Source organism: Anopheles maculipalpis, chromosome X (assembly GCF_943734695.1).
Source record: "Anopheles maculipalpis chromosome X, idAnoMacuDA_375_x, whole genome shotgun sequence".
Lineage (NCBI taxonomy): Eukaryota > Metazoa > Arthropoda > Insecta > Diptera > Culicidae > Anopheles > Anopheles maculipalpis.
This window is the reverse complement of record NC_064870.1, coordinates 11890240-11917995: the sequence shown is the minus strand read 5'-3', so window position 1 is coordinate 11917995 and position 27756 is coordinate 11890240. Positions and strand designations below refer to the sequence as shown.

Genomic DNA, 27756 nt, shown 5'->3' with positions numbered 1-27756 from the left:
AAAGTAGACATCGGTCGTTTAGACATTTAGATGCTAAAGCGGTGTAGTGTGGTCATCGTTTGCGCTTACGTGCTCTTTGAAGCTGCCAATTTCGGCCTGTAACGCTAACCCACCGAGTGCGATCAGATCATCCTCGGCGCAGAGAATCTGCCGCTCGAGTATACTTTTCCGCAGCTGGAGATATAGTAGATGCCGCGACTCGACACAGCTATCAACAATGGAATAAGGAAGAAGAGTGATGTGAAAAACACGAATGCAACGTATAGGCCGTGGACAACGAGAGATTTCAAAATCAGAATCTTATGAGTGTTTGTGAAATTTTCTCGCATTGAAATTACTTTTTGAGATTCTGACCCATCCCACAAGCTACCAATACCAGGCAGCGGAGAAAAAGCTGTAATCCCAAATTTGAGATTTTTTTACAGTTCAACATAGATCTCAACAGTTGAAAATTTCCCGTGGCCCGGGAACCGAAAAATTGCAGTGTAAATTTTTTCTCCGATGCCTCCGATGATTTTAAGTCCCTCGTGGTCTGGGGCCTTATCGGTTAATGCAAAAAAAAAAAAAAAAAAAAAAAAAAAAACACCTACCTAACGCCACGCAACGTGGGCAGAAAGAATTTAATTCGCACGTACAACATAAACACAACGTTCTCCACCATCGGGGTGGCCTTTTTGGATGTGTTGATCCATATTTGTGGTGCGACCTAGTAGAAACAGGAAAGGGGAAGGAAGAAAAGTATGTGACATAGTTCTAGTGCAACTATATTGATTGAGTCCTCCAAACCTTGTAGATCTTGAGATCGAGCGGTAGAAAGACGAAATCACCACCGATGAGGGCGCATAGCCCGAGAAAGAAGTTTTCACCCAAACCTTCCAGCCGAAGGATCGCCTCGAAGATGTGGCGCGCGAGTGTGGTCGTTGGATTGCACGTGACGTTCACTTTGGTACCGTTCAGGAGTAGAATCGTTACAGTTCTGCGATGCTGTGTCTGTGAAATGGCGAAACCCCAAAATGAGCATCCATTTTGGTGTGCCCGTGAACGGGAAATGGTTACCTTTGCGTCGGTGAGATCAATAGCCTTTGGTGCTGAGTGGGAATTTACAATGAACTCCGGTCCCTTGTGGGACGTTGATGCCGGCCCGGTAGCATCGATTTCATCGCTAACTTCCGGCCTTTGCTTGCTGCTAGCTGTCTGGGTGGCGATCGAAACCGTCGTCAGCGGCATACCGAGATCTGAGAATGCATCAAAAACAAACACAAGGTTAAGTTGAAACGGTTACTCAACGCCTGAAGATTGACTTACTCGGCATGGAGGTGGCATTGAAGCTGCTTTGGTCGAGTGGTGGTGCAGGTGGTTCATCACATCCACCACTACCGGCAAGACTCGCCAGATGGTTGATCGATTTGGACGGTAATAGCCGCCCGGTACCGGTAAAGTAGGATGGTTGCTGCTGGTGTAGCGTGCGCTGCTGATGTTGATGCTGTGCAGCCGCCTCTGCCATCCTTACTTCCACCATCGTAACGTCTATGGTGTTCCGTCGTTGGTCGGCTCTACGACGCGCTGCCAGCAGTTCCGCGTTGTGCCGCCGCCGTACGATAACGCCCTGATGGTGATGGTGTGTTTGTTGTTGGTGCTGTTGGCCAGACTGCTGTGACCCAATGTTGTCGCCGACCCGCGGTACACTCTTGGTGTAGGATATGGTGTGGTAGTTGGGATACGGTTCAGGTACCAGCGTACCGGGCTGATGCTGCTGATGCCTGTCGTATGGTCTCGGCAGCGAGCAGAACCTCTGCTCGGCCGGATTGTGGACCGTTGGTGGTCGCTTTACCTTGAGCAGCGTTGCTGCCGTGGTTTTGCCGTACTCTTGGTAGTCTTCGCCGGAGCAAACGATCGGGCCGTAGTTGCTTTGATGTTGCTGCTGCTGTTGCTGCTGGGAAGCTGTGTCTTGCTGTGTACGAGTACCTCCAGATGATTCCTTCTTCCGGTGCACCTCCAGCAGCTCACCATGATCAGACGATCGACCCGAATCGGTATCGCTTCTACAGGAAAGGGTTGGGAAAGATGTTAGAGGATGAGAAGAAAATAGGATACAGGGTGGTCTAAATTCGTTCTATACGTACTTCTGCTCTTCGAACGACTCGATTGAACGTTTGATTTTCAGCTCTGGAGGTTGTCCAATGGGCGATGGGCGCTGCTGGTGCGGTTCCGCTGACGAGACAACCTCACGGAACAGGTCGATCAGCATGTGAGAGAACGGCTTGTACAGGTGATGGTTCTTGCAGTAGTCCGATATGATCTGAAAGAGTGCGGATGCCACAAATAATTTAATAATTTATGAAGATGTCAGGAATGGGTCAGTCGTGTATGTCCTATTCGAAGGCGGGTCTCATTGGTGATGGCTGTTGGTGGGAAAGTGGGTTTTGTGCTTCTATTGGACGAAGCCGACGTCTGTTAAGCGTTCGAGCTTAGCGTTCAGCTTTCTCGTATTCGTTGATTCCGGAGTAATTCAGCAGAAAACGATTATTGAGGACGCAGGTTTGGAGTCTAGGAGCTGAATGTGGAGGTCTTTGGAGTTCGAATTTAGTAATGATTTCTTGTTATTCTATAAAACGAAATTGCTTTTGAAACCTCTTCGTATCTTTTACATATGGTACGTTCAACAGATCTTGGCACAGCACCAAACATCATGTCAGAAACGTCCTCTACGTATGAGCTATCCAGCTCACCGGAGGGTGCTAAACCCGATCCCGAATTACAGCATCTGCTAGAAACGTCCTGGTCCAAGCGGCATGATGCCGGAATCGGTTTTCGTTACCATCTACACATCGAACGAGAGCGTGTAGCTGCGGGAAACTTTGGTTTTCTCATACTGGTAAGCATTTTAAAATCTTTTCTCCTTAAGAAAACGTTAGCTAATCACGAACACCATTTTGGACTACCGGCAGCTAAATCGTAAACGGCTAACGGAACGTCGGCAACCATACGCATTTCTACTGGATGCTCCGTTCGATGCTTCTCGCTTTAACTTCACCCGCATTGATCCAGCCGAAGTACAGCTCGAACTGGGCGGCCCATTCCCGACGACGATACTGATCAACAACAGTCCGGTCACGGTGTACCATTCACTCGTCGTACCGGACCGACAGGGACAACACTCGCAGGTACTAACGCCGGCAGCGATACGCGTACCGTTTGAGCTATTGCTACGCTTGCCGGATCGTCGCTATCGGATCGGTTACAACAGTCCCGGTGCACAGGCTTCGGTCAATCATCTGCACCTTCATCTGCTACGCATCGATACGGATCTGTACGTGCAGCAAACGGTAAGTTATTGAACAAAGCAATAAATTAAAGTCATTCGTGTAAATGAAGTGTCGTCCTATACAGGACCTATTGCCGGTTCGTGATATTCCGAGGATGTATCGCTTGCCGGACCATCTGCCTGCCCAGGGATATTGTTTTGTGGTACGCGATCAGATACGTGACCTAGAGCCTGTGTGTGCCGGATTGCAGCAACTGATCGGCACGCTGATGGAACGCAAAATGGCCCATAATCTGTTCTGGACGTGGAGTCATCTGCAGGATAATGGGGGAGAGATACGAGCGTTCGTCTTTCCGCGGGCCAAACAGTGTGTCAATAAGGTGGCGTGCTCGTTTAATGCTGCGTTTCTTGAGCTGTGTGGATTTGTATCCGTCGGTGAGGTAAGTGACTATGAGCACCTAACGGAGGATATCATTGTGCGAGCGTTGCGGGAAGCGCAAGGTGATGTTTACAATGCTCTAGGGGATCTAGTCGTGACTGGTAGTAATGTCGGTGGTGAACGACCAAACTAAAATTTTTATTTTTTTTTTTGGGATCTCCAGTGTCCCACAAAGACAGTATCCTCTGTTGTTGCTACTGTTTGTCAACGATTGTATTTTTATACTCTCTCCTGATGATTTGTGGCTTTACGCCGACGATCTCAGAATGTATCTTTCCGTGCCCTTTTCTAATGATTTTCGTCTCCTACAACAGTTACCGACTCTTATCCCAAATGTTGACTCTCAAATGGACTTAAACTATGTACCCCTTAATGTTCTGTCGTCTCTTTCGGTCGCTCTTCTCGTAAGATCGTATGGAATTATACCTTATACGGCAAGCCAGGCAGGCATTTAGCCGTCTCTTGATTCGCCCCTGGCTTTTAAGGATCAGGTTAATTTCTTAATCAATAAGACCAATAAGTCTTCAGATGTTATTTTCAGAATGTCCTCTGTTTGAAGTTCTTTTCTGTGTTTGGGTCCGTGCCTGTCTTGCTTACACTTGCATTATCTGGACGCCATCTACTTCTTGTGCTACGGATCGGAATCACGGATACATGATGTCGATGCCCTCGTATCGTGTGCGTTGTAGTCTTCTCGGGTTTGGTACCATAAGAAATAGACATATTATTTCATCGCCAATCTCTTCCCCTATAACATTAGTAATACCCTCGCAACTTTCCCTTCTACTTCCTCTGCTTAACGCAATTTATTTGTAAGGATTTAAATTGTTAAGCCCAAGAGGCAGACATTTTTTGTTAAGCGTTACCAAACAGAGTAGAGATTAGCGTTAGGAGTTGTCACATAATAATAAAATGGAAGTTCCTAGAACTCTGTGAAGACGCGAACGAGTAAGACTCAATATGCATTTTCTATTGATATCAAACAACGAGGCAAGCGTGAAATAAAATGTTGTCCTCTTCTAGGGTAAAAGGTTTGATGCGAAGGTATTCCAAAAATAGCTTCTACTTTTTGTTGGCTTAACGACCTATTAGGTTACGGGTGGCCGGCCATTCAATGGCTTACTACTAGACTTGATGATACCACGTAGTTCAATAGTCAGTGTCCTCACTGTGGGGGAAGGGTCCGGATGAGATTTGAACCTCGGTCTCTGCCGGATGAAACCCGTCGCCGATGTCGCCTACACCACCAGATTGCCCCAAAAATAGCTTACTAATCCTACAAATGAACGGGATATGATTTTACCCACCTAACAGTTTAGCAAGTGTAAACCAAGTAGAGTAATGCGTAAAAGACGAACACAATAGACATTCGCAATTGGTTAACAAGTGCCTACCGAACCGATAATAATATCCGAAACAAAAACCGACCAGCGACTCGAACACGCCTCAAGACAACTAGGTAGGTTTTTGGTTGCTTTTCACCCGCAAAGAAGGATATTGAAGCGGATGACGCTCTTTGCGAGAGTCCAAATACCGTCCATTCATGGTTTTCGTTTTCACTTAACGCCCAGCAGCGCTGAAACACTGTTGCACACCAACGAGGATTAGATTAAAGGATGATCGTTTTACGATTAGCAGCAGTGCGCGGGTGGGGCTTCAAAACTTTGGGGCGAGATGAATGTGGCGCCTCTCCCACTTTCTTCTAACTTTCTTTTCCACTTTCCCATTCAACTACCCCTCCTCCAAACACAGTCCCCGCAGACACTGGTGTGTCAGTTTGTGTGTGTGTGTGTGTGCGCGAGTGTTTGGATGGGTTGTGATTTGCATTTTCCGATCATTAATCACGCTCACGATGAGCCGCCCTAACCCTTCCATTTCACCTCCGCCTCTGGAGAAAGAAAAGTGTAACCAAAACTCAGCCACTCGGACCCCGCACCGGGTGAGGTAATAGCTGTCAAATTTTCTGTGAAAATGTGACAGCCAACAGTCAGTGCGGTTCCATTTGGAGGGGGAAGGTTTGAGAACGAAACCCCAAAAAAACAAAACAAAAAAAGGCCAGGCTCTCTTGCTGTCCCGGACAGCCAGCCAGTATCCAGAGTTGATGGGTTGATTGGTCTTTTCGCAACAAGTAGACTCCATCCGACGCACACACACACACACACACACACACACACACACACACACACACACACAAGCAGCGTGGAGCTGATCTTATGCTTGAAACTTCTTTCCTTCTCCGCGCTCTTTCCGCTTTTCCGAACCCTTTTCCCCATACTAACCACCTCCCCCGCCTGTCCTTCCTCCATTCGCTTGAGTATTACTTTTTCAGTTAATACTCAACAGTGTGCCCTTGGAGCAGCAGGCTTGGCCCGTCCGTCAGAAGCGGAGTTTTTTTTTAAATTTTCCACAACTTTCTTCAGCACCTCACTGCCACTCCCCAGATTTTCTTTTGTGTTCGGTTTTTGTTGTTGTTATTATTTTAAAAAGGCACGCGAAAGATAAATGGAATTTCTACTTCAACTTCAGGTCCACTTTTTTTTGTTGTTGTTGTTGTTTTGTTTGTTGTTGTGGGAATGGGGTGGAGACCTCAAGTTTGCGGTCGGTGTGTGTGTGTGTTTTTTGGAGGGGTGCATCAACAGGCCATCAATTTTCGTACAACTGAACAAGGGTGGGGGGAGAGGGGGGGGGGCGTATTTGTCACAATACGGCTGGTGTATCGTTCGCGTTCCACAAAACCACAAAAAAGGAGCATTCAAAATTAAACGTTTTTAACGTCATTCGTGACGTGAGTGGCAAACCCGATTACTGGTTGAGCATTTTGTTTGGAAGCTGGTGTGTGTGCGTTCCGGCCGAGTTTCAAGCGTTTCAAGGCGGACGGTCATATTGAAAGCTGTTCAATTTTTTAAAGTGGTACTACTGCTAAGGACCTTAAAAAAGTTCGAAGGATAACGCTCTTTTTGGGTGATAGCTTTTCCATGTCGGGTGGTACTCCAGAGAAAATAAAAATGGATTGGGAAATTGGGTCTGCCGTATTCGGATCTCTAAGTGGTTTTAAAAAAATGTAAAAAAATAAAAAGAAAAACATTCCAGAACAGGAAGTGGGAAAGAGTTAAAACATGGCCTCACGTTACTCTACCGTAAGCGAGCGTTAAAGGAATTCGGCCAGAAATTGCATTTCTCGGACGAAAACAAAAAAAAAAAGGATTAACCGGTGGCAATACTGGCGATACCGGTCCATGATTGCAAAACACGCCAGCATTCCCTTTTATACCACACCTTCCCCAGTTTTCACTTTTGCCATTTTACAAGAGGAGTCATTTTTCGTGCCTAGAGTGAACACTTCCTATTCAATTGGAAGTTATTTATTATATTTGAAACTAACCTCGAACTCTCCACCACCTTGCCTAACCAAAGCGACTCCTTCAACTCGCCCCTCTTCAAGCTCTTCATCAAACTATTACTTCTACTCTCTCTCTCCCCCCCCTTTTTCTCACACCCTCGCTCGCTTTCTCTGTTCAGGATTACGATCCTTCGACAGCCACTTCTAGCCAAGAGTCCATGGGAAAAATCAAGCTGTGTAGTGTAACTGGGTGGAAAAGCGATCCTATGCACACACACACACACACACATACGCGCATCCACACACACACACACACACAAACACACACACGCTATTTGACATTCGAAGCAAACGTTCCGAAGCTCGAACCAATGAGGCGCAAACTTAGAAGCCATGGGAAACAATAAATCAGTTTCAGTGCTGCTGGTCTGCTGTATGAGTTCGAGGGGTGGATCGGGAACGCGAGGGAGGTGTGGGAGGAGGTGGGTGTGTGTGTGTAACGGTACACCCTCTCCTGGTTTTAGTGGATAAACCACAGAGCTCGCCCACACCATAACGATGGATATGGGGCGAGGAACAAAAACAAAAAATGAAAAGCGATTGGAAAAACAAAACCCCTCCCCCCCCCCCTGTTTCCCTCCCCTTAAGACCGGACACACGAAGAGAGTGAAAAGTGAAACCTTATGAGGTGGAAAATGATTTTCCCCGATACGCGTGTGCTGGTGCTCAATGCAACGAAACGATAGAAGAAAATTTGCGCCAGCTAAAAACGTGTGTGTGTGTGCGTTGTTTCTGGCCGTTGGCCAACTAAGAGTTTTTCTTTCTTTGGACAGAGTTGGAAAGAAATTAAAGGAAAAGAAGGGTGAAATGGGATTGCATGCAGACAGGGGAGGGTTACAACGTATGAATCAATTTTCCAAACACACACCCACACACACACACACACCCATACTGTACGATTGAGTGGACGGATCGCACCCGGTTTGCCCTTTTGTTTTAATGTGAAGCCCCATTCTGTGTTTGTCCCGTTGGTGGGAAAATGGCTTCCAGAGAGCGAGCGAGCAGAACGATGCACGGTGTTTCGCATCGATAAAGTGTGCCGGGTTGGTGAATTTTGCTCGCAAATCTTATCAATGGACACAACAATGGCACAGACCGTGCTGCTACGTGTATATATCATCATGCCAACCGGCCAACCGGGATGGCGGCTGGAAAATATGCCAAATGCAGTTTTCCGTACCCTTAACAAACTCGCTCCCTCACACATTCACCAAAGGAAGGGCAAATGCATCATCATTTTTTGAAGCGAAACTTTCGCTTCACATTCAAACAGGATTAGCTAGCACCCGCAGTAGGGTGGTGTTGCTTTGGAGGGGTTTTTTTTACGAATAGATACTTGGGAAAAACTGTCACTGAAACAGTTTTTCCCTTCCGATCCTACCCGTTTTCAGGTTGACAGTTTTACACACGTTTTACGGAGTTTGATAGTGCGTGTGAGCATTCGCTGCCACCGATCGATCGTTTCCGGTTGGGCGTTTCAGCGGATGCCAGCTTCGACCATGATTGTCTTCCGTTTGCTATCCTGCTCACTTTGTCAGGATCAGGTATCAGACGTGTCAAACATGTCTAACTATGTGATATCAATGAGTCTAGTAATCCTGTCGTTAAATTCGTTAAATCGTGAAGAAGAAGATGTCTGATAGTTGGCTAGATTTGTTTTCTAGTGGAGACCATGATATACTTTAACTTCCAAGAAGATGGCGCAAGAATAATGTGTATTGAGGGTCCATACCAAGGCAAGAGTCATTCCTTCTACGCAGCACTTATTACAGAGCTGCTAGTAACTTCAACCGAGGATGCCACAAATGGTAGCCAAATCGGACGGACATCTGTGGCGGTGAGCGACTGAAACGCGAGGCTAATAGGATTGGATCAAGATTGAAATACCTGCTTGCTAGAGGTTCTGAACGTGAAACTCGAAAGCTAATTATCAGTTGACGCCGACGGTCTTGAGATGGTAGGGAAGTTCTGCTACCTTTCTACGATCCTAACTTCGGACAACAACAAGTTACTTCAGACTCCACAAATTCCTGCGATCCAGAAGACTCTAACAACAAACGAATTGCTCGATATATCGCACAATGATACGTCCGGTAGTCCTTTACAGATAAGAGTATTGGACTATGCTGACGGAGGACGCCAGTGCACGCGCCATTTTCGAACGGCGAGTCTTAACAGACTCGGTAAGTCGCACTTGCTTTGCTTCTGGTAAATCTGCTGCAAGAGATTGACTTCCGAGATTAGGTAAACTGATAGTAAACTAGGGCAAAGTGAGTTGCGCCTACTCTGCTTCTTTTAATTTGACTCTAAGTGATGATCTACCGAGGCTAGGATGCGAAGATAACCGAGGACCCAAGCAAATCTAATTCAGATCTCAGATCCATCTGAGACATGGACTTGGGCTCATAATTGACGAATTCGATTTGTCTGCGTGAGGAAGATCACAAGAATTATTGGCATTTTGAATGCGGGAAGGAGCCTGTGGATCTCATGATTGGGCAGGAAATTTAATAAATGAAGCAAGCTTCCATAGGTTGGTCATTTAATGAGAATGCCCAGACAATGCGTAGGCCCATACTAAGATGAAGATGTGATGTCGTGATACGCTGAGAAATTTAATTGGTAGACGTGATCAGTATGGAGGACTTCTTAAGATGCTTGCATCTTCTTTGACAATACAAAGCTGGCTTTCCTTGACCTAATGTTACCCACAGTTGGATAGTTTTTTGTTCCGAAAGTAAGGAAAAGACCTCGAAAAGACTCGATCTTCCCAACCATAAACCTCATTTTTTAAATGTTTACTCTGGCGAGCCGAATTGAGTTTGACATCCCTGCCATACATCCTTTTTAAAACTCCTTCTCTGCCGGCTGCTTTTTGTGCGGAAATTTTCAAAATGTCTAACTCGCCCGCTCGGGTGCATTACGGGCGATTTTAAATATATTTCCATTTGCCATTCGGAATGCCGTATTTTCATGTGTTCAATTTCAATTTATAGTACAAAGGCAGAGCGAGAGAAGGAAGGCAGGAAGTGAGAGAGGTGGAAAATGAAGCAGAAGCAGGGAAAATGCATTTTCATTTTCCTGTAACGCTAATAAAACATGTAGAATTAAAACAAACAAAAAAGAAAAATACTCCCCAGTGACTCAGAATCGAAACCCGAACAATTGGAAATGAAAACGGTGTGGGACGACACATTTGATGAAACCATTCCCAGGGCAGGGAAATCAGTTTTTGCACCCCATTTTTTCGATCAACAATTGAGCAGTTTCTAGCTTTTGCTTGTTCCGTTTTTTTTTATGTGTGTGTGTTTGTGTGCATGTGCCCGTCCCAGACAGCCAAAAACCGAGTGCGAAACTAAATTAAAGTTTTTAATTAACGGCCGCTGGACTGCATTGAAACGCGTCCATTTCTGATTCATCTCTGTATGGAGGGTACACCAAATGGAGAAGGTGTATGAGTGTGCTTGTGTGTGTGTGTGTGTGTGTTTTTTTTAGCGTAATTATTTACAATTCTGATCCTAGCCCTCTCTCTCTCTCTCTCTCTCTCTCTCTCTCTCTCTCTCTCTCTCTCTCACACACAAACGCCCCCCGTTTTTGTGCTTATTATACAATTGCTTTTCTTTGCAGCGGTGGTAGAAAAAAAATTTGAACGAGTGTGTGCTGGGTGTTTGAAGTTTTCCATGCGATACCGGGCTAATTTGGAAAATGTATTTAAACGGCACCGGCCCACTTGCCCTGCCCGTGTCGGAGTGTAACGAATCGATTTAATATTTCTGATAAAAACTGCATTCGACGGCTCGCTAAGTGGGTGAAGATGAAAGAGAGGGAGAGAGAGCGTTGGTAGGTTTGAAGATTTTTTTTTGATTGTTTTTTGTTGTTGTTGTTGTAGTAATTATGCTGATTACGAAAATTTTCACAATCAAACGTACCGGCATGTGAGCAATGGTCAGATGAAAATGAGTGCCGCAAAAACAAATAGCAAGCGAGAACAGAAAAATTCATTCCCGAACGAGTTCGGTAATGAAATCTAACGTTAGAAAATGGAAATTAGCCGTTATTGTGCCCATCCATCGGTTTACTGCAGCCACGAAGCCATTTTACGTTTGTTTTGCCGCTGTAAAGAGCTAGTTTACTACGCTGATAGCATTACGCTACACCAAAACCGAGCGAATGTTGAAGTTTTTTGTTTCCCCCTTTCGGGAACCGGAACGTTGGTTCTCGCAAATTTAAACACTAGACATATCTTCGTTACGAGACAAATTTCTGGACCGGATATTGAAGTTTTGCACTCTGCTAACATTCCGCCATCTATCAAACGACGAAAGATCACTTCACCCGGCCAAACGGTAGCTGCAGCAGGCGGGGAAACCCTGCAACCCCTCCGGTAAACGTGTTTACTGTCCAAACAAATAAGCTTCCCTCCGCTGCATCCTTGGCATTCGTTGATGCGAGGGGAAACCCCCCCTCTCCCCCTTCCCCCTCCGTATAACAATGTTGCACTCATGTTCGGCAGCATTCTTTCACTCGAAACCGCCTCGAAACACACACCGACGCGGTGGAATGTGCGCTGAGCTGCATCCCAAGGCTTCCCGATGCAGGCTAATTTCTGTACAGCCGCAAATGCTTGTGTTGTTGGGGTTGCATACGGTGCAACATTTGGGCGAGCAAAAACGGGGCGAGGGCGTTTGTGAAGTACCCGGCTAGAAGTCTATTTTTGGGGTGTGTTGGTGGCATATTTTGAAGAAAGTGTAGTGAAGTTATTAGTAAGCAAGAGTATGCGGAATGTTGATTATTAGTTTTGGTGTTCGGAGATGCGGCCTGGTTTGGGCTGGGTGTAGCTGACGGATTTATGTTCGATAGTTTGGTAATATAGCGCTTCTTGGGGGGTAAATATTATTTGAGCTAAGCACTGATTTCCAGATGAACTAATATCTAGTTGCTGAGATGAACTAGCGCTGTTCGAGTTGATCCTGGATTTTTCTCAAGAAGCGGAGGACAATTTGCAGGAAGAGTCTCTGATACATTTTCCCGACACTGCTCAGGATCTGATTTAGTAGGAGCTAGTTTTTCCTCAGAAACCATAAATTGATTAATCAAACTCCTTTTGGAAGTGAGCTTTCCTTGTAGAAATTGGAAGGTTTTTTCTCCGAATAATCCTATTTCATTGGGCTTTAGCTTCAAGAAGATTTGAAGATGCCTTTCATATCTTCCCAAGAAGTTGTTTTTGTGACTACTTCCAAGTACTACAGCTTAGTTGAGCAGAGGTTTTAGAATCTCTGTACAAGCCAACTTCAGAAATCCTCCTCCAGATAGGTCCAGAAAGTCCAAACATAGAGTCCAGATCTATTAAAAAAGTACTCCACCATATCTTTACTCCAGCTTTGAGCATATGTTTTAAACATTACTAGTTTGTCTTGGAAACCCTAAAATGCTAAAAAAATGTCTTCTCCGTATGGAAATTGGAAGGTTTCGTCTCTGAATTTCGCTTCAAGAATATTTGCAAATCCCTTAGTTCAGGTTCCTGACATCTTCGAACGCACAATTGGAGAATCCTTCCAAAAAAAAACCTTCTCAACGGTTCAAATAAGTCACAATAAAAAGCGTAAAATTCTCGTTCATTGGCAAACTTACATCGAGCAGAAACATCAGGCTGGCGCGTTGGTATAGGTTCGCTTCGCACATCGCCAGCATGACGTGATCGAGAGGTGTGAGTGCGTCGTCGGTTAGCAGGTGAAGGGCACCGTCGCACTCCTGCTGTTGGTGCTGTGGCTGCTGATGGTTGACGGCGAACGAGGACACAGTACGCTGCAGCGTGACACCGAGCGAGTAGATCCACATCTGCAACAAGAAAAGAAAAAAGGAAGCCCGTAGCGGAGTGTGAGTTCTGTGCGATTGGAAAGACTGAGCTGAGCGATAAAAATTCCCGAAAAGTCAGCTGCTTGCCTGACTCGATTAAGGGCCAATTGATTGGTTTATTGGCAGGCTGTACAATACGGGGTTTGCGTCATTTTTCTGACAGCTCTTCGTGTCAAATTGACACGAGAGCGAGAGAGCGAGAGAGAAAGAAAGAGAGAGAGAGAAAGAAGGAGGACACCTTTTTAATCGAATGTCCATTACTGTTGCTGGCCAAAGTTTTGGCCGAAAGCGTTGCTGCAAAACGATGGCCAGATTTGATGCTGATGACTGACATGATTGGACACAAGCTTGTGGCAAAGGAAGCTGAAGAGAAAGCACTCCACCAAGGCACGAATTGATTTGAAATGCAATTATTGTTATTGTCTGTCGGGATGGGGGCGAGATTTTACCACTGAAAACAATCATCCTAACAGCATGTTGTCGGGATTTTCCTGAGCGCTTTTTTTTTTTGTGCCGGTTGCCTTGTCCGGAGCTGGGGAAACCTCGTAAATACAGTTTCAGGTGAAATAGATTGCTGCGTCGTGCTTCAAAATGCATCACATCAACGAGTGAACAAGGAGAGAGAGAGAGAGAGAGAGAGAGAGAGAGAGAGGAAAGGGAGTGATTTTCATCCTTTTTTCCTGCACCAGGTTTTAGTGGGTGGATTCATTTCCATTTTCCCCACCATTCAGGCCTCTCTCCCTCTCTTTCTCTCCACCACTCCTAAGCGCTCCAACTCTACTTACCTTTTCGACGTCGGACTCACTGAACTGAATAGTTTTGCCGAGCGAATTAATGTACTCGGGCGAAAGAAAGGGCTCCTCGGTGGTGTCCAGCGCCTCCTGGTGCTGCTGTTGCTGCGCTGCCGGCACGATACTAAAGACGACGCGTCCTCGCGAGCTAATCTGCAGACTAGCGGGCGTTATCAACGGTCGAACTTTGCTGATTGATGGTGTTTCTGGGAAAAAAGAGTGGTGAGTAAAGGAAGTGTTTTAGTTATAGGAAAGACATACACAGCTTCATCAACGGAACGGCTGGAAGGACACGCTCAGTCAACGTCATCCTTGCTAGGCCTTATGATAATTGATAGCATAGTGAAGGAAGATGTAATTCGGTGTATAAGTTACGAGATATGTGCTTATGTTTTTGTTTTGCCAAATCATTGGGTTTTCTTTACCAAAATTGATTTCGGTAAATACAGTGAGTGACAGCAAACAAATAGTTTTATTATTTAATCTTTCTATCGATGAGTTCAAGCCACAGAAAATGGTAGAAGTAGAGTAAGGTATGAATCACACTGGAGGATTTGATTCCAACCCCATTTTTTGATTCGTTTGAATCCCTGCTAACTCCTCTTTTGAGAGTCAAATCTGTGTTCCGACAAGTAACTCACATCTTTGAGGTTACTAATAATGCGTTCACTTCAAAGTTATGCTGTTGAAATTCAACTTTTTTGAGCTTAGAATTCCGGCTACGCACCGGCTAATGGCTCTTTTAATCAGTGAATTAATTTTTTGGATTCAAATCTCTTGGGTCAAGTAGTAACTCTCTCTCGAATGACTCGAATCATTGTTCTGTTCCTTGTCTAGGAGTTCAATCCCTCGACCGATAACTGTCTCTATTTGATAGACTTCAAATCTCACTGCCAACTATTAACGTTTTAGTTTAGTCTGTTATTCCTTAAAGACTCGAATCTTTTACTGAATCAAAAACTCTTTTCGGATTCAGGTAGCTGTTTCAGCTGTTGTTGGAAAGATTCAACTCACTCACTACAAGAGTTTTTAATTCAAATTACTTCAAATAACACATTTGGAACGCCGCTTAATAAATAAGAAGGAAACACAAAAACAAAACCAATCTTTTACAAGAAAAGAAAAACAAAATGGCGTTCCATGATCTTATTCTCCTATCTTCCCGACTTGTTGCTTTCCTCCCTCCCGCAAGAGATGCCACGTAAACTTTACTTCTTTACCTCTGGCAATCACTGTGTTGATTCTTGCGTTTGAGATGCATGCAGCTCGTTTTAAGACGCTTGTCGAGCTTGGCACGCGCACACGCATCGCCATCTTGCTCTTGGTTTGTTACCGTATTTGCTCGCTCTAAAAGGGAGCTGATCTTTTTGGTAGTGGGCGTAGAGTGGGGTACACAAGGGCGCAAGAAGGTAGGAAGGAAGAGCGGGAGAGGTTAAAGGTGGATTAGGACGATACGGGGCACATTCACGGACTCGCGCTGCGCTTGACGTTAATTAATTGAATTAATTAGCGCGTTCGGTTTGTGGACGCAAGCGACGGTCCAAGCGACGAACCTCTAGTGAGCTTGTTAGCAAAATCCAAAACGGTAGGTGGGACGTGTGTGTGTGTGTTCTTGGAATGTTCCTTCGAATTTCCAATCGTTTTCTTCGTTATGCCCGACCATGGGCACCATCCATCTTCCAAGAACAAACAGTGCAAAGAGCGAGAGAGAGAGATTGTGGAGGAAAATTTGTTTGATCTTATCTCGCTCTAGTCTCGGTACGCTGTGGGATAAAACTTTTCAACTGCACAAACATTTGAGGTTATGTGGCTCAAAATGCAATTGTTCTCACGTCTTTTGTGCCTGTTTGCGCTTCATCGGTTAGCAATAAACACTTCTTGGGAAGGGTTTTTTAAGGACACACTCCGCAAATGGACTCAAATAACGTGACAAACTTTAGCATTTGTTTGATTCACGTTGGCTACTAGAAGAAGAAAAAAACAGAAAGCAACAGTCAGAGATGAATAATATAATGAAACAGGAAAATATGCTTTTCCCTTCTGGTTGATGGGCGCTGTCGGAGGATACTCTTGATTCCAAAAGCTTCCATGGAAGTTTAATGTCAGCTTAGGCGCATACAACGATCCGTAGGCAGGGCAAGCAGAAGAAGGGACGAAATCCAAACCGCTCCAGCACATGCCTTACGAAATCCAAAAAAGGGAAAGCCACCATCGACAAGATGCTAAAGCCCGTAAGCAAATAAGGCACTTGGGATATTTTCCTCCTTTTAATCCTGAAGCCGCTTCCTTTCTTCTGGTTCTTCCTCTATAACAACTTCCCTCCTCCCTCTCCATTTCTCTCTATACGTCAATATTCTTTATATACATTCACTTCGCAAGGACTTCTTTCCCGAGAGTAAAGCGAGCGAAATAAAATACAGAAAAAAAGATAAATGAATTGAAATTGGTTAGCCGATCGAATAGCACGAAACAAAGCGTGCGCTTCTTTGGCGTGTATATGAGTGGGTCAAGAAGAGAAAGAAGAGAGACAGAGAGAGAATTTTTTTTTTTTGGGTAGGATGGTAAGACACAGGAGAAACGACTTGTAACAAATATTATTATTTATCCGGGAAATCCTGGAGACTGGTAAGAACGCGCGCGAAATGAGACTGAAAAGTCGGTCTACAATTTTACCCTGCCCTGGTTCACCTCACGCATTGATACTAAACCCGGGGAGCTTTGGGTGGTTCGGTAGGTTCGTGTAGGTGTTCGAGGTGCGGAATGAATCAAAAAGCGGCAAATAAGTGGAAAATCTTGAGGGCAAACTTTCCCTTTTTTTTTTTTGGTTCATTCTTTAACTTTTTTTTTCTATCTCGAAAACCCGATTATTGCCCCCGCTGTTGCGTTGGTATTCTGGGTGTCATTTTGTTGTATTTTTTTTTCGTGACTTTTTTGCGGGCTCGTGTACCAAGTGAGGAGCATGTAGAAAACGCTGACATTCGCGACGCGGTGGTAAGGTGTGTACGGTACGGAAGTGCCAATATCCGGATGAAGGGGTGTAGGTAGACGGGGAAGGAGGAAAAGGGAAGAGGGGGGTGGGGGGCGGTGAGTCACCAACCAAAGGGGGGAGGGGAGGGGGGATTATAATTCTGTTTCCTGCCGTTGATGCGCTGCCTCACGGTTTAACAATAGACACGGTAAAGTTCGTTAAATTCGCCCCCCCCCCCTCCTCCCCCTATCCCACTTATCCCATCACTGGTTTTGCTGTATCTGATTTTCCCGGAAAATGTTTTCCCTTGGCGGGGGCGGGATACGATGATGTCTGCGATGATAATGTTGCGGCTGCTACCTCTTGATTAACATAATGAATATTTGTTGCTTTGGTAGCAACCGTCTAGGGAAATGGGCACGCTTTGTATGCTTGTGTGTGTGTGTGTGCGTATGATGGGTGTTTTAATAGTACCTAGGGCATATCCTGTTCACCAAAATTTTCTCACGTGCTTTGAGAAAAAAAAAAGTAAACGAATGAAAGATTGAAATTACTTCGAACAATCGAGCAGGACTAGGGCGAAAAAAAAAGATGGTGGAATAGCATTAAGGGTGGGTTTTTTTTGGTGTGAAGGGGAACAGCAGCAATTTTGTGAGTCAAAATTCAACTGTTGCGCTGCTCAGGCGAGCACGTTTAGGCAAAAAAAAAAACAGAGGAAAAAATGGAGGCAAAATAAATAATCAAATCAAATCACTCACCCCAAAGGGGTTTGCGGAAAATCTGGGAAAAATTGTGCCCTGCTTCACACAACATGTGTAATTTAGCACTCGAGTGTAGCAGTTTGTGTGTGTCTGCGTGTGTTTTTGCTACGAAAATTTGCGTGCAACAGCGTGGAAGGGTTGGAAAACTCCTCCGCTTTTTTTTTTCGTGGGTCCGGAAATCATACTTTAATGTATCCCTTTTTCACCGAACCACCCCCTAGCTGTATCCCTCGTATCACCGAGCAAAGCGTTACACACGTCAAATTGGTAACGGCTGCCAGCGACAGCAAGCATACTTTAAAAACCCGCCCACCCACTCGTTTTTTTTTCTGCACGTTCTGCACCCTACGGCATGTGCATGTGTGTGTTTGTGTGAGGAAATCACAATCAGCATAAAAACTGGCTGCAAACTATTGTGCTGCAGCGCGCGCTTTTTGCAACGCTTCGGGAAATGATTGAGACAAAATGACACACGGTTCGTCCTTGGAGTTCGCGCGTTTCGCGTCCTTGCTCAGTTTGTGCCTTTTTTTGTGTTTGTTTGTTTGCGTTGTGCAATTCCTTGCTTTCTTTCCCGCGCCCGCACTCTTTCGCAAACCCGTCCCATTTGACAACCCGCCTCCCGGCCGGTCGAGGAAAGGAAAAAGAAAAACCACAGCGCGCGCTGACAAGCATGAATCGAACCGCAGAAGGAACCGTGTCATCCCCATCCCCCTTCTTCCCCATATAATTTTACCATTGCATCCCTTTCCTCCCCCCCCCCCCCCCCCGAGACATTTTTCAGCTTACCAAAGAGATAGTGATGCATATCTTGTCCGTGACACACGGTGCATTGGGTGACATTATTCCATCTGCTGTTGGAAAAGTTCATTCGAAACGAACTGAAGAGAGAAACAAGCAAAATAAAACCCACAAAGATAAAGAAAACTCAAGGGGTTGGAAGCAAGCGTCAGGGGATAGGGGATGAAATGAGACCAACGCATTTATGGTGCCAATACCCGGGGTTGTTTGGCGCGGTTTTGCGGGTAGGTTTCGTGTTCGTCAAATAACAAAATGGAATTGTTTGATTTGTGCAATTTTTTTTCTTCGTTGCTTCCTGCTCTCTAACCGTTTCCCAACGCGCTTGACTATATAAACAATTTAAGCCATGATTTAATATACCGATACTGATTGTCGCGTAAAAAGGAGACTGTTTTCCCCCCGGTCCCCCCTGCGTCAGGGGCTGGATTCTGTCACGTTGCACGTTGGAAGAAAATTAAAGAAAAAAAAAGAGGGGGGGGGGGGGAAGAACCTTTCCTTCGTGCTTTGCAGTGCACATTTTACACTCGGTGTAGTCAGCAGCTTCAAGACGATTGCAGTGAAATACGGAGAAAATGATAATAATGGAAACAAGCGACAAAAAAAAAATAAAATAAAATAAAATAAAATTGTTTCGCTCACGTTGCTGCGCGTTGCGGGTCATCGTTATCGAATAAACAAGCGGCGGGAAAAGTACCCAGTATCCACGGTGCGGTTTGTTTGCTTGCTGTATACCACAGAAATAGATCATTTTATTGTGTGGATTGCATAGTTTACGGAGGGATGGGGTTGCGAAACCGGCTTTTTGTTTGTTTGTTGTGCAATTCGTGATGCGTTTTTGTATTCAAATCTATTATTTGCTTTTTGAAGAACATTGCTAAGAGCATCATCGCTAACGAAACAGTTCATTTTTTAAAATAGTATTGTCTGGAAATGGATCCAACAACCAAAATGAAGAGAAATGCATTTTGCATTAAGTATTCTGCATCTTTGGTAAAATGTATATCTTCCCATTTGAAGTAGATATTTAAACAACGTGGAAAATAAAAATACACACAATAGTGAGCCTTTTTTTCGTGAGGAAATATAAAATTCGGAAATAAACGAATTGCATTCTGATTGAATGCAATTCGCAAAGGTATAACTGCGTTTCTACAGAATAGTAGTCCATTTTTACCGGTTAAACAGCCCCGTAACAAAACTCCGGAGTGTACGCAAGCTCTAGCGTGTATGTAGAAGAGTCTTCGCTAATGTATGCTGTTGATTTGATGCTAAATCTGCCGCAAAATAATCTTAATCCATTGTGCGAGCGAATAAGCGACAAAATGCGCCTAAAGTAATGCAATCCGCAGTGCACACACACTAACGTTTTGAACAGTTTATTCTCTTTTTAACAAGGTTGTTAAGCAAGGAGTGTGTCGAAGTTGCTTCACACACTTTCCCACGCCCTCTTGCTCTTCCCCTTCCAATCTCCCTCCCCCATCTCGCTCACACTGTCCCGATGGCTCGAACATCTTTGTGACGCTATTTGTTGCGCTCTTAGATGTAGCAACATGCACTATCGCAAGGGGGGTACCATTTGCGTCACGCTTTCGGTGCGGCAAGCACGATGCCAAAGAACCAACGTCGGCCGGGGGCCGAGTGCGACTGCTGAAGACTGATTGTTTCCCCGGCTTCGATAGGATGGCTTGTCACCCGTCTTTCGCCCTTTCGCCACTAGCCCTGCAAAACACCCCCCCCCTCCCCCACTCCTCTGGCAAAATTAGTGGGCTGTGGAGCTGTGTATGTGTGCGCGCGCGGGTGGCGTAATTTTCTTCTCTCTAAGGGGGTCGGGGAAGTGTTACGAAATAGAAGGTGAAAAGCGGCTGCGAAAGGAGGGCGCTAGGGTGGGGTTTTGTAGTTGGCAAGGGTCATGTTTTTACCATCCCCCGTCGCCCTTCCGTACTTCCATCAATTTTCCGTTTCCACCCTGCGTGGGAGGAATGGCGGTTCCTTTTGCTACTATCTGTTGCAACAAATTCTACCCCGAAAAGCGTCGCGCATCGTTCATCATTATTGTGCCCTGGGTGCGAATTGCGTTCGCTCGAATGCAGTTCTATCTGGGCAAATAGCAAACGAGCGTACTGCAGGGGATGTTGTTTTTTTTTTCTATTTTTTTGCGGTTGTCGTTCGTTATCCCGTACGATGTAGTCACAACATTTCAATCAAAATTGTTTTATTCAGCTTAATATGGATGGAAAATTATGTTGCGAGCGCCATGTTTTCCATCCTTTTCATGTGTTTCACAGTTAATGAACTCAATAACGATGATGGTTGGCAGTGGGGGACACGCAGTACATGCACTATTTTTCTAATGCGCCTGAAGTTATACTACACTAGCCCTTTTTTTTATCGCGCCCTCTGATCTGCTAAGCTAAGCGGATGATGATGAATGGCGCTCGTGTTGGGATGATAAATAGGGTCGGGAAATTTAATTAGCTAGCTCTACTGTACTTGTTTCATAAACGAAAAAGAAATGTAGCACTCATTTGGCCCGGTCCTACCAACGTTATTCGTTTGAGCTACGGTTTGGCAAACGATTCGATTGTAATCGATTCATTCTGCTGCTGCAAACAGTGATCTGCTGCCAAAACGCAAAACCAATCGGGGATTCAATCTACCGCAACAAGCACCAGCATGCGAGCAAGGTATCGGAAAATCTGCGGATAAATTATTCAGCTCTGGGGAATGTGGCTTTACCCGTGCTCGGTGGGCGCAGGCTGAGAGGAAATTGAGTTATGTTTGCGAGATGCCCATTTTTGTCGTACCGGGCAGACGGTTCGCTTGCTACTGCTTAAAGTTTTCGAATCGGACCGAGAGCAGTCAGACAAACAGAACGTTTTCGTGTCGCATTTTCACCGCAGCTGGGGAGGTTCTTCTTTTTTTTTGTATCTGGAGAGCGCTGCTTTGGCTAAATTTTATTTTTGTAGTATTAGCGGTTAGCTTGTATTTTATTGTGATTTGAATAACCTTAGTAACCTTGAGCACAGGAGAGCATAATGAGAATTTTTTGCCCTACCAAACCATCATCTTGGAATTTCGGCACTTAAAGTTCGGCAGGCGAAAAGATATCGAAACGCCAGTTTACAGTTGCCGGACGCAGGTTACTCTCCTTCAATAAACAGTAGCGGGTATGATTAATGAACCTTCAAATCCAGTGTCCTTCCTGCGTACGAAGCATCCGTCAGTCTGGGGAGCAAGTTCGGCATGGTGTAGTGTGGTTTATTTTTCGATTAATTCCACCCGACCCCCTGACTAGCGCTACGGTTTGTACGCGTGTTTATGATCCCATGCCTGTATTCTCACGTGCCACCGATGTGTGTTCGTGTGTGTTGGCTAGTGGAATTTGTAATTGAAAGCCCGATGGAGCCCCGGGTTTGTCGGGGAGCCCCCGGGTGGCACACATTCAAGCACGACGAACCAAATGAAGAACAAATTTTGCTGCTCCGACCCTAAGCAAACACACATACGTCCACAGTGTACCACCGGACCTTTTTGAGAGGTGTTTCACCGCGCACGACATGACCTTTTCTGCTTGTATGCGGGTGTGTATGTGTGCGTATGTATAATAGAAAAAGATTTATTTGATTTGAAGATTGCCCGAAACGTGTTTTAAAAGCTCGAAGCGTGTGCGAGAAAATTTTCTTCGACTCAAGCATCATTATGGACATGTGGACGCGCGCATACACATACAGTCGTGAGCTAGCAGGCACACCGAACAATAGATTTCTTCCTGACATGCTGTCTACTATCAAGAGTTTCGTGCCAGGCACGGCGGTAGTTTATTTACGCTACGCGTTAAGTACTATTCTCGTCAAGTGCGAGCATACGGGAAGTTATAGTTAAACTGGTACTTAACGTTTTGTACAAGCGTGCCCTCGTGGTTGCTTGCTTGATCTTTGACATTACCGCTTTGAACCTGTACACACCATAGCAGACAGGTTTACCGTATTGTATCCATTTCACCTAAGCTAAAGTCGGTTGAACCGTCGCAAATCCCAACCAAGTTTCGAGGGGAGAAAACGAACAAGGGTGGAATGGGGTGATAAAATTAATCGCAAACCATCGGTTGCTCTAAGGTGGTGAAACATGTTCTCCATTTCAAAGCGATTTCGTAAATTGAAGCGCAATGGAGACGCCCAGTACGTTTTCATAGGTATGCCCGGGATGGAGACGCCCGGTGGTTTACTAAAGTAACCGCAAGGAAAACCCCTTCCGGCGGGGGAGGCCAAAAAAAAAACCCCTTTCGTAAGTAAAGCGGGTGGGAAAGGTTTACGCATAATTCGATTTCAATTCGGTAAAGGACAAGAACAAATAATAACAGTGCTGCTGCCCCTGTTGCGTAACGCGCAAAACCACTGCTTAAAGGTGGCTACGGCAATTCGACAAGATCAAACAAGACAGTCCGGGGGAAAACGGAATTCTATTTCGGCCGCCTGCTCTGTTATTGCAACAGGTGACGCGGTAAGCCGGCAGGGAAAGGATTATTAAAACGCGGTTTAAGCAGTGGCAGCTTAGGCGCAAGTCGCCAACGAACCGAATCCAATCCACGGATTCCATTTGCTGAAAGGTAAACACACCACCGCCAAGTGGTGGAGAGCGACCGAGCGAGAAGAAGTATGAAAGAAAAAGGTGCTTTTTTCGGGGTGCCTAGAAGAAAAAAAAAGCACCTAAATCTACGCCCCAAAAGAAACTTGAACCGACTTCGTGATTGTACTGGCAACGCATCGTGGGGTGGGGTGAAAGGAAAAATAGGGGCGCTTTGCTACACGCTCATTGCTTCATTTAAATGGTCCGAGTTTATCTCGTTTTCATCTCCCAACTGTGCCCGGGTGTGGTGAAAGCTGGTGCAAAGGTGCTGGAAGCTTTTTTTTTTTTTGCTTCATTCCTAGTGATGGTAAACTAAAACTCACCCTTAGTAAAAGCAGACAACAAAATGCACCGAAAAGAACGAAAGGTGAAACAGCAACTGGAAAGGCCCATTAACCGCTTGAGTGGTCATGCTTTATGGACCTCCACGTCCAGCCGTAATTTCCCGTCTGTTTTAGAAATAAAATCAGCAGCTAGGAACGAAGCAAAGGGACAGAACCGTACAAACACACAGACACACATACGTATTTCACGAACAAATAAATGGCGAACAAACAGCCCAATTTGTTCGGTATCCAAAGAGGCATCATCATTAGGTGAAATTCCACAATCTCTCAAGCCAATTCTAGGGCCGTACAATCTCTCAAGCTCGGCACTCTTGTGTAAGGGGGGGAGGGGGGGGGGGCGGGGGGGTGCGTTAGGACGAGGAACGAGATAATTTTAGCTTTAATCTATTATGTAATATTTCGCTGTCCGTTGCAGGCTGGCTGAAATCTGCGAACGACGCTAAAGACGTTAACACCGCAACCCGGAATGGAAATAACCAGAAAAAAAATGAAACAAACTAAACCGACCAACAAAGACAAAAGACAACGAAAAAACGAAAGTTTCCAAATTAAGTGAGCACCAAAAACATACAAAAAAAAAATAAAATGAAAAACGGAAACAGATAAAACACAAGGTTTAAGAAATAATGGAATGAAGCGAAACAGCCACACATATACAGGAAAACAAATCAGTTCAGAAAGAAAAAAAGAAAAATTGTTGGAAGCTTGTGGTCCCGCTTTAATTCCGGTGAGAATACATACACACACACATATACACACTGCTGGCGAGAATATTTATGCCGGCTACCAGCCAGCAGAAGAAAAGCACAGCAAAGAGGAAAAGCGTTTCGCTCAAGCACTTCACAGAGCAAAACTACGGCGTGGGTCCACTTCCACTTTTGTGAGATTTCCATTTCTCCACCCCCGTCCAGCAGGATACATGCACACACGTACACACGCACGGCAGAAGGCTGGGAAATGATCGAAATCGAGCGGGCGAGTGGGAACATGTCGGACTCGTTACACCCAGAACGTGCTAAATGGTGGTGCAAAGCGCAATGTTGGTGAGGGGCAGAAAAGGTAGATGAAAAAGAGGGAGGGGAAGGGAAAAGAATTTGGCACGCATCCCGGAAACGCTAGAAAAGAAGTAAAAACAAAAAAATGGGGAAGCAAGTTTTCACGTTTCGTTGTGTCCGAATCATGTTCAGCCAGAGCAGCACCGTCTTTGGGTTAGGTTGTGTGTGGATAATAAATCGCGGTCAAAAGGAAGAAGATGATATGAAGAGAGAAAGAGAGAGAGAGAGAGAAAGAGAGCTTCTCTTTCTCCGTCGTATTGTGTTGTACTTGATTCAACTCCCAACTCCTAATCCTAAACCTCAAACCCAAACCTGAACCACAAGACCGAATGGTTTTGGAAAACTTCTCTATAAGAAGCTCTGCGTTCGGCGAGACGCTGCAAGATAGACAACAGGGAGGGAGGACGAGGAAGGACACTTTTGCGTGAGATTCGGGAAAAGAAATTAAATTTGTGAACCCGAGCTGCCGTGGCGCTGCCCGTACAGGAGCAAATGATCAGCACGACACGGTAGACACGGTTCTTTCGGCAGGGCCCTGAATGTCTGGACTTGAAAAAGGGGTGCTTTTTGGGAGAAGAGGTGAGGGCTGGAATTTTCATTTCCTCGTCAATCAAAGAGATCCACAAAAGATGGGCAGTAGCAGTGTGCGTAAGCGAAAATCCCTCGCTCTAAGCGTCCTCTTGAGATTGTAGGTCCTGGCGTGGATTCTGCTATTCCCCTTGGAGGGAAATAGACTCCAGGTGCCCGGAAGGCAAATTTGTGTTTTGCAGTCGCAGTCCGCCATATTTCATGCCTAGCATGCCAACACACACACACACACACACATGCACAAAGTACACAGGAAAAGAACAAGAAAAAAGGCTTGTGAATGATCGATGTTTTAATGATATACATAAGTGGGAGAAGGGTGTGCACATGAGGCGAGCATCAAGCGAACAGAAGAGTTTTTCTATGCTGCTGGCTGATGTCTCGGTGTCGCTCGGTGCCACACGGATGGAAATTGTACTTGATTTAATTACAAGTTTTTGAAGCGTACGCCCTTGTCGCGTGATCCTGCGTGTCAAAGCGTTTCGCGAGAGTATAATGACACCTGAGATCTATCTTCATTATCGCAACACAGTGCTCACCGTGGGTAGCGCACAACCTACGCAAAAAATCAGCCGTGAGCGAGGAAAGAGAGAGAGAGAGAGAGAAAGAGACGCTTAACGCTGCGTTGCATTGTCAATTAAAAGTGCGCCTTGACAGGTTGTGCCGTGTCAATCGAAGGCAAAAGTTATCTGTTTGCTAATTAATTGATATCCGCCATTTTTTTTTTGGTGTGTCCTTCGTACTTTGCTGCACAGAGTCTCTACCTGCATCAGGACACCAGGTGTGTGTGTGTGACGCGGGTTGACTAATGAGCTTCTTACTTTTATCATTAAAACGGTTGATCGAAAACTCGCTACAAACCGACAATGACTCACCTCCAAGAAACAGGTCCTGCAGCGCTTGCACCGATTGGCAGAGTAAAGCCCACCCTTCTGCCTGGCTGGGCCGCTTCAAGGCGATCACGTTCGTGAGCGACACGGCACTACCGATGGCAGGCGTTGTTGGGCGTTTGTCACCACCGGTCGACGGCGGTTGATGGCCGACGGGTGGTTCCATTGTTGATGGTTGTTGATAGTTGAGTTGATGGTGGTGATAGTGATGGCGCTGTTGCGCAACACCGCCACTACCGTCCCGGTAGAGCGGCGGCTGTTGCTGGTGGTAATGGTGGTGGTTTCTTTCTTTGCTTGTGTAGGTGCCTGGTTTACATTGTTGTTGCTGAAGCAGTTCGTCAACAACAACTGGGTGATGTTGATGCGAATCGTTTATCCCTTTGCAGGTGAGTGTGTCTCTTTCCCAGCGCTGGTCCATCAACAACACATCAGCCGATTGCTGTTGGTGTTGGTGTTGTTGTTGATGACCTTCTCCTTGCTGTTGCTGCTGCTGTTGGTCCATTTCAATGTTTGGGTGGGTGTGTTTAAACCGTGAAATCATTTCCAGCACGTCACTGCTGCGCAACGGCTGCCGATGTTGTTGTTGTTGATGGTGATTATGATGGTGGCGGGTGTGATGATGCTGCCGATACGCGTGCTGCGTTTGCTGGTGTGCGGATGCATGTTGATGATGCTGCTGAGCCAGTTGATGATGTTGATGTTGGTGTAGTATAAGCTGCTGCTGTTGCGGTTGTTGTTGATGTTCGTTATTGTCCTGGTTGCACGGAACACTACTAATGTTGTTATACTTATACTGAAGATAAGGCCCCCGCGGTAAAGTATTGTTAGTGTAGGCACCGTACGTTGGTGGTGGTGCTGTTGCTGCCGCTGCTGTTGTTGCTGACTGCGCGCTGCCGGTAGCCATGTCCACTTGCGCTTCCGCAACCACCGTCAGCTCGGTCGCAGCCTGTGGCATGTCGCTCTGTATTGGTGCTGCTTTCCGCTCCACCCGTTCCGGACCGATTGCGGAATCACTACTATCACTCTCGGCCGGTATGATGCTGCTGTTAGTGTGGTTGTTGTTGATGTTGTTGTTACTGTTCGCAACTGTTGTTGACATGCTGTTTGCAACCTTCCTACTGTCTGTTTCAATTGACTTTCCAACACGTTCTTGCGTCGTTGTCGTCGTCGTCGTCGTCGTTCGTTTACTAGACGAAATGGACACCGTTGTTGCTGATGTTGTCGAACCGGCTGCGAAGGTTGTGACCGGCAGCAGTGTGACAGATGATGATGCGTCGACCGTTGGTGTTACTACTGCTGCCGCTAATGGCTCCGACGAAGCTGTATAGTTTTGATTCTGGGATAAATGCTCCTGCACTGATTCGCCCTGCTGGTTCTCCTCCTTCGATGGTGACGACGATGACACTAACGATGACCACACCAACAAAGCCGATGGCTGTGTATACATTCTGGTGATGAGGAGACAGAAAAAGAAAACACCAATAAAGGATTAGAATTATCATTAAATGATACCTAGAAAAGGATTTCTTCTACTACTTCTCCCACTGTCGATCTGTGTCACTGCTCGCCGAACCATCGCGTCTTCATTCTTCCAAATTTATTCCGACCCAAACACGACAACAAGCGGGCTAGAACGAAGCGTCGTTTTATTTAATATTGCACGTCAATCAATCTTGGCAGCTTTAATCGAGCCCGACACACCATGTAAAGCGCGCACGCGAAGAATGATCAACCAGCAACCTGCCTGACTACCCGGGAGCCTCGAATCGAATTAAAGCTGTTCATTACCTGGCGGATCAACAGCAAAAAAAAGGGTCAAAATTGGTTGATGTCGGCCGACACCGCCACTAACTGCTTCTCATTCGTTTTTTTTCCAGCCCCAACGCTTCCTTTATCGCTTTTTTATCGCTATCAAGAATTGTGTGTGAGTTTGCGGCGGGGTTTCTTGTTGTTATTGCGTCCACCATTTTTT

General features: G+C 45.6%; 5 protein-coding genes across 5 annotated transcripts in view; 3 read left to right on the top strand and 2 right to left on the bottom strand.

The window, feature by feature from the left end:
- The window catches only part of LOC126559830 (DNA damage-regulated autophagy modulator protein 1), a 399963-nt gene that overhangs the window by 228547 nt on the left and 143660 nt on the right, over positions 1 to 27756 (bottom strand). The window lies entirely within an intron of this gene.
- Positions 1 to 27756, top strand: part of LOC126564858 (mitogen-activated protein kinase kinase kinase 15) — a 153791-nt gene that overhangs the window by 6590 nt on the left and 119445 nt on the right. The gene's annotated exons all lie outside the window — the stretch shown is intronic.
- The window catches only part of LOC126560583 (uncharacterized), a 499122-nt gene that overhangs the window by 439341 nt on the left and 32025 nt on the right, over positions 1 to 27756 (top strand). The gene's annotated exons all lie outside the window — the stretch shown is intronic.
- The window catches only part of LOC126560131 (BTB/POZ domain-containing protein KCTD8), a 346716-nt gene that overhangs the window by 289611 nt on the left and 29349 nt on the right, over positions 1 to 27756 (top strand). The window lies entirely within an intron of this gene.
- Positions 1 to 27756, bottom strand: part of LOC126561562 (uncharacterized) — a 36185-nt gene that overhangs the window by 4365 nt on the left and 4064 nt on the right. The window contains exons 2-10 of the mRNA XM_050217826.1: positions 25770 to 27232; positions 13746 to 13957; positions 12736 to 12942; positions 2124 to 2299; positions 1306 to 2042; positions 1057 to 1235; positions 787 to 990; positions 591 to 706; positions 70 to 208 (exon numbers count right to left, since the gene is read on the bottom strand). Of these exons, the coding sequence (XP_050073783.1) occupies positions 70 to 208; positions 591 to 706; positions 787 to 990; positions 1057 to 1235; positions 1306 to 2042; positions 2124 to 2299; positions 12736 to 12942; positions 13746 to 13957; positions 25770 to 27231 (3432 nt within the window). The 5' untranslated portion in view covers position 27232. The remainder of the gene's footprint in view (positions 1 to 69; positions 209 to 590; positions 707 to 786; positions 991 to 1056; positions 1236 to 1305; positions 2043 to 2123; positions 2300 to 12735; positions 12943 to 13745; positions 13958 to 25769; positions 27233 to 27756) is intronic.